The sequence below is a fragment of the Oncorhynchus tshawytscha genome, linkage group LG13 (assembly GCF_018296145.1).
Source record: "Oncorhynchus tshawytscha isolate Ot180627B linkage group LG13, Otsh_v2.0, whole genome shotgun sequence".
Classification (NCBI taxonomy): domain Eukaryota; kingdom Metazoa; phylum Chordata; class Actinopteri; order Salmoniformes; family Salmonidae; genus Oncorhynchus; species Oncorhynchus tshawytscha.
Genome location: NC_056441.1, coordinates 87,648,024 through 87,654,272, shown reverse-complemented (window position 1 = coordinate 87,654,272; position 6,249 = coordinate 87,648,024). Strand labels below are relative to the sequence as shown.

General features: G+C 44.3%; 1 protein-coding gene across 1 annotated transcript; it reads right to left on the bottom strand.

Moving 5' to 3' along the window:
* Nucleotides 1-572: 572 nt before the first annotated feature.
* sult3st1 (sulfotransferase family 3, cytosolic sulfotransferase 1) lies at nucleotides 573-5,617 on the bottom strand. The gene is made up of 6 exons (XM_024443315.2): nucleotides 5,224-5,617; nucleotides 2,287-2,489; nucleotides 2,072-2,198; nucleotides 1,704-1,798; nucleotides 1,215-1,389; nucleotides 573-954 (listed from the first exon to the last, which is right to left on the bottom strand). Exons 1-6 carry the CDS (start codon nucleotides 5,363-5,365, stop codon nucleotides 824-826), a joined length of 873 nt encoding a protein of 290 aa, XP_024299083.1. The 5' UTR covers nucleotides 5,366-5,617; the 3' UTR covers nucleotides 573-823.
* Nucleotides 5,618-6,249: the final 632 nt, after the last annotated feature.

The following is a 6,249-nucleotide window of genomic DNA, read 5'->3' as shown; positions in this document are numbered from 1 at the left end:
CCAAAACACACCAGGAAATATCTTTGGGTATTGAAACCAGAACATCCGTCGTCACCCCTGAGATGACTCCTTTGACGGGCGTCTCTACTCCGGAGTTCAAAACACAAAAAAATAACGTCTGTTGTCCGGATTCTTTTGAATCTCACTGCAATCACCCTCTGTTCTTCAGAAATACAATGAATCAAAAAATAAGACCATTCCTGGTCACTCTGACAACACTCTGCTTTTCCAAGTGCATACTTCACAATTTGAGACACCTCAAATGAGTTTCCCCACATATGCATCTTTACAACAACAACAAAACGCATCCCAAAAAGAAGTGATTCATTTACACACGTTTCCTCCAGTCCAGTTTTCGACTTTTTCCATTTTGTTCCAGTTTTCGATACGAATGTTGTCCACTCAGAACTCAGAACATTCGTCTAATTTACTCGACCCACTGCTTGGTTCCAACTCCAACATTCACTTCCTCCATCTTCCCCACCCTACGGGCTCAGCTATACTGTCAGCGAGCCTTCTTTTTTTTACATCAAAATAAAAATAAATATTCATTCAAATAAAAGATCTGAGTCTGACAGTATTGTTTCATTTAATTCCTCATCAAGGAGTGATCATTATTAGAATACACAAAAATAATGGTTCTGGAATTGTCCAAGTTTTGGTACATTCAACAGATAATTGACATGAATGTCGTTAGCAGAGTGTCCACTGGGAGGTTTGTGTCGGCAGAGCTGCAGGCTCCTTCCAAGGCTGGACTCATCACTGTGTTGTTGGAACTCCTGAACGTGAGGAGGTAGAGGAAGCCAGGGAGTGAAGGCTCCCATCACACTGATTGTTGAGCCATGTCCCAGATGAACTTCAGAGTCCGGATGTCCTTCATCCGTTCATCAAAGACCTGGTCAAACATCTCACTCTGGGCCACTGTGAACATGTTCTTCCACTCCCCGATTTTACCTGCCACAGCACAACCAACACGTCATTATTCAGAGTAAGAACATTATAAAATGGTTTATACGCAGTTTATTTATAAACAGTCCCCCCCCCCCTCCTCCTCCCTAATCTCAGGCCCATATTCATGAAGCGTCTCAGAGTAGGAGCGCTGATCTGGGATCAGGCCACCGTGTCCATGTGATCTTATTCGTTATGATCTGAAAGGCACAACTGATCCTAGATCAGCACTTTTATGGAGACGCTGTGTGAATACAGTGCCTGACCTTTGCGTAGGAACTGCCCCTTTTTGAGAATATCTTCTGGTATGAACTCATAGTTGGCCTTGCGGTCGTTTTTCATGTTTTTGAACGTGGCTTTTTCCACTATCTTGTTGATGTCTTCTTCTGTCAGGTCCCTGTCCAGGAAACGGCAGATCTTCGTCACGGCTGTCTTCAGATCCTGAGAAAGGAGAAGCATGTCCATTTAAAGATGGAACCCTGTGCCTAAATTGGTCAAGTGGTGAAGGCCACTGCCCTTCGGCACATTAACAATCCCCTGCCTGTGTGGGATCACATGTCAGTCCCACAGAACTTCTACACACTATGTCCTCTGTCTGTCTGTCTCCTTCTTCATTTCCATGTCCATCCTTGTTAATAAAATCAGAAAATTAGGTTGAAATATTGAGGGATAAGTAAAGTCAGGCTGGTTGGTTGTCTCTAGCTAGCTATCCAGGTCAGAGGTCATGGGTGTCAGATGAGTCTGTAATATCTTACCATGATCATGTCCTCATAGGTCAGAAACAGGATGTTGTACTGGTCTCTCTTACTGTGCCACTCTCTGATGTGGTCGAACCAGGACGAAGCACCAACTGTAGGTCAGTAACAGGGTCATAACAGGTCACCAAGGTCAATACAGTATTCATGGATTGGTCAAAAGTAGTGTAACTGTGAAAAAGGGGTGATATTTAGGACACAGGCTGTCGGGGTCATAACAGGCTGCTGTGTGTGTCCCACATGGAATCCTATTCCCTATTTGACCAGAGCCCTATTGGCCATGGTGAAAATTAGTTCACTATGTAGGGAATAGGGTATTCATTTGGGACACAACCAATGGTGTTATATGAATGATGTCTTTACTCTACCATTCCCTGCTAACCACTGGTCCAGAAAGTCCTCGAAACTCTTTGGGGTCTCAAACATGGCCCAGTTAACACACCAGTGATAGTAGGAGGTCACGTTGTCCTTTGGGTTCCGCATCACATAGATCATCTGAGAATAAGAGAGATATTTACAGCCCTACGGGCCTCCGTGTAGGGTACCTCCATTAACATTCTCATTATACCCTCCTTGTGCCTACCTTTGCCTTCTTGTCCCTCAGGCCTGGGGGCATGAGTACAGGGGTGAGGTGGGAGGCGAATAACCGCGGGTTAGGGCGTAAGGAATAGTCAGGGCGTTTGTCAATATACTCCAGCCATGGCATCATCTCCAAGTTGTTGGGATAGATATCACCCATCTCTGACTCACAGATAGAAGTGATGATCTGCTGTGCCCAGATGGTTCCTGCAGGTTAGGAAAGGTGTCAGTCATAAAGCTCTCGGGGGCGACTCGGTGGAAAGGGGATTCGAAAAACAACAATGCTCTCGGGGGGGGCCGACTCGGTGGAAAGGGGATTCGAAAAACAACAATGCGGTCACCCTGCCAGAGCTGAAAGGGCTGGAGTAAAACAAGCGCTAAGACAGTTGAACTATTTCCTCATGAGAAACGTTTGAGTTATATATAAAAGTAGCAGTCAAAAGTTCGAACACACCAACTCATTTAAGGGTTCTTCTTTATTTGCATCATGACCATATATTTTAGATTTTAGATTCTTCAAAGTAGCCACCCTTTACCTTGACAGCTTTGCACACTCTTGGCATTCTCTCAACCAGCTTCATGAGGAATGCTTTTACAACAGTCTTGAAGGAGTTCTCACATACAGTATGCTGAGCACTTGTTGGCTGCTTTTCCTTCACTCTGCGGTCCAACTCATCCCAAACCATCTCACTTGGGTTGAGATCGAGTGATTGTGAAGGCCAGGTTATCTGATGTAGCACTTCATCACTCTCCTTGCTCAAATAAACAATACACAGCCTGGAGGTATGTTTTGGGTAATTTTTCGGTTGAAAAACTAAAGATAGTCCCCCTAAGCATAAACCAGATGGGATGACGTATTGCTGCAGAATGCTGTGGTACCCATGCTGGTTAAGTGTGTCTTGAAATGTAAATAAATCACTGACAGTCCCAACAGCAAATCACCCACACACCATCACACCTCCTCCTCCATGCTTCACGGTGGGAATCACACATGCAGAGATCATCCGTTCACCTACTCTGCGTCTCACAAGACACGGCGGTTGGAACCCACAATCTCAAATTTAGACTCAGACCAAAGGACAGATTTCCACCGGTCTAATGTCCATTGCTCGTGTTTCTTGGCCCAAGCAAGTCTCTTCTTATTATTGGTGTCCTTCAGTAGTGGTTTCTTTGCAGCAATTCGACCATGAAAAGGAAAAGGCTGCTGAAGTTCTATCAACACATCAACTATAGTACTCACGCTGCTAAAACACTCAACCACTGCTACTCCAACTTCTGGGATGCAAAAAGCCCCCCCCGCCTTCCTGTCGGCAAATCTGACCACGACTCCAACAGGAATCACCCGTGCTAAGGACTATTCAACGCTGGTCTGACCAATCGGAATCCACGCTTCAAGATTGTTTTGATCAAGCGGACTGGGATATGTTCCAGGTAGCTTTCGAGAATACTATTGACGAATATACTGATACGGTGACTGAGTTTATCAGGAAGTGTATAGGAGATGTTGTACCCACTGTGACTATTAAAACCTACCCAAACCAGAAAGCTGTGGATAGATGGCAGCATTCACGCAAAACTGAAAGCACAAACCACCGCATTCAATCACGGCAAGGTGACTGGGAATATGGCAGAATACAAACAGTACAGTTATTCCCTCCGCAAGGCAATCAAACAGGCAAAATGTCAGTACAGAGACAAAGTGGAGTCGCAATTCAACGGCTCAGATGCGAGACGTATGTGTCAGGGTCTACAGACAATCACGAGAGCCAGTTTCATCATAACGCTTGATTGTTTTTGCGACTGCACTTGAAGAAACTTTCAAAGTTCTTGACATTTTCCAAATTGACTGACCTTCATGTCTTAAAGCAATGATGGACTGTCGTTTCTCTTTGCTTATTTGAGCTGTTCTTGACATAATATGGACTTGGTCTTTTACCAAATCGGGCTACCTTCTGTATACCACCCCTACCTTGTCACAACACAACTGATTGGCTCAAACGCATTAAGAAGGAAAGATTCCACAAATGAACTTTTAACAAGGGACACCTGTTAATTGAAATGCATTCCTGGTGACAACGTCATGAAGCTGGTTGAGAGAATGTCAATAGTGTGTAAAGCTGTCATCAAGGCAAAGGGTGGATACTTTGAAGAATCTTAAATATAAAATATCATTTGATTTGTTTTACATTTTTTTGGTTACTACATGATTCCATATGTGTTATTTCATAGTTTGGATGTCTTCACTGTTATTCTAAAATGTAGAAAATAGTAAAAAATAAAGAAAAACCCAGGAATGAGTAGGTGTGTCCAAACTTTTAATTTTGGTAATTTTGCAGTGGTCTCTTCATTTTTTTCCAGAGCTGTATATATTTACTTTAACTTTGTATCCCCAATTGGTAGTTAGTCTTGTCCCATCGCTGCAACTCCCGTGCGGACTCGGGAGAGGTGAAGGTCCAGAACCGTGGGTCCTCCTAAAAGCGACCCTGCCAGCCGCACTGCTTCTTGACACACTGCTCGCTTTACCCGGAAGCCAGCCGTACCAATGTGTCGGAGGAAACACTAGAGCGCGATAGGACAAGGACAATCACGGCCGGGCAAACCCTGCCCTAACAGCCGATACAGATCGAACCCTGTAATGACGCCTCGAGCACTGCAGTGCCCAGACCGCTGCGCAACTTTTGGATATAAGTTATATTTTTCAATAATCAATGGATATCATTAATTTAAAAATCCCAAAATGGATGTTCCAATCCCGGATTTCCCTTTAACTTTCTAAAATACTGTTTTTATGCTCTCTACTTATAACGGTTTCTCAACCTCACTGATTACCTAAACAGAGCCGAGATCGCAACCTTTTTCATGGCTAGTACCCCCCATGCATGATAAGTGTTTCTAGACCATCTCAAAAGCTGTTTTTCCATCCAGCAGATTTGTCACTCACCTGATTTAGGGTAAGTGACCAGAAAGATGTCACTGTCCCGGATCTCAAAGCTCTGCAGGGAGTCAATGTGCTCAGTGTTGACCAAATCCTTCGCAAAAACATAGTCCTTGTACTTGACCAGGTCATCGGTGAGCTTCTCCATAATAATGGTAGTTTTGTATAAATATTAGTATCTACACTGGATATGAATAGCTATGCTACAAAGAACCAAATGAAGTTGGAATTACAGCACGTTTAGACTTTGGAACGTGTGGTAAGGTTCCCGGAGTTATTACGAGTAAGATTCACTGATGTTGCAATAATGTACACTCCCGAGTCGTCATTCTAACGCTACGACATACAGTGACTCTAAAGCAGGAAGCACCAGTGACTCGGTCAATAAGAAAGTGGTCAGATGAAGCAGATGCTAAGCTACAGGACTGTTTCGCTATCACAGACTGAAAAATGTTCTGGGATTCTTCCGATGGCATTGAGGAGTACACCACATCAGTCACTGGCTTTATCAATAAGTGCATCAATGACGTCGTCCCCACAGTGACCGTAAGTACATACCCCAACCAGAAGCCATGGATTACAGGCAAGATCCACACTGAGCTAAAGGGTAGAGCTGCCGCTTTCAAGGAGCGGGACTCTAACCCGGAAGCTTATAAAAAAAATCTTGCTATGCCCTCTGACTAACCATCAAACAGGCAAAGCATCAATACTGAACTAAGTTTGAATCATACTACACCGGCTCCGACGCTCGTCGGATGTGACAGGGCTTGCAAACTATTACAGACTACAAAGGGAAGCACAGCAGCAAGCTGCCCAGTGACACAAGCGTACCAGGAAAGCTAAATGACTTCTTTGCTCGCTTCGAGAGCAAGTAACACTGATACATGCATGCCAGCATCAGCTGTTCCAGACGACTGTGTGATCACGCTCTCTGCAGCCAATGTGAGTAAGACCTTTAAACAGGTCAACATACACAAGGCCGCAGGGCCTCACACTCAACGTCAACAAAACTAAGGAGATGATTGTGGACTT

Coding starts and splice junctions, on each gene's coding strand:
- sult3st1 (XM_024443315.2), bottom strand. CDS start 5,365: ATGGAGAAGCTCACCGATGACCTGGTCAAGTACAAGGACTATGTTTTT. Junction 1,799..2,071: donor CCAGTGGTTAGCAGGGAATG/GTAGAGTAAAGA, acceptor ACTGACCTACAG/TTGGTGCTTCGTCCTGGTTC. Junction 955..1,214: donor GGGGCAGTTCCTACGCAAAG/GTCAGGCACTGT, acceptor GTGCTGTGGCAG/GTAAAATCGGGGAGTGGAAG.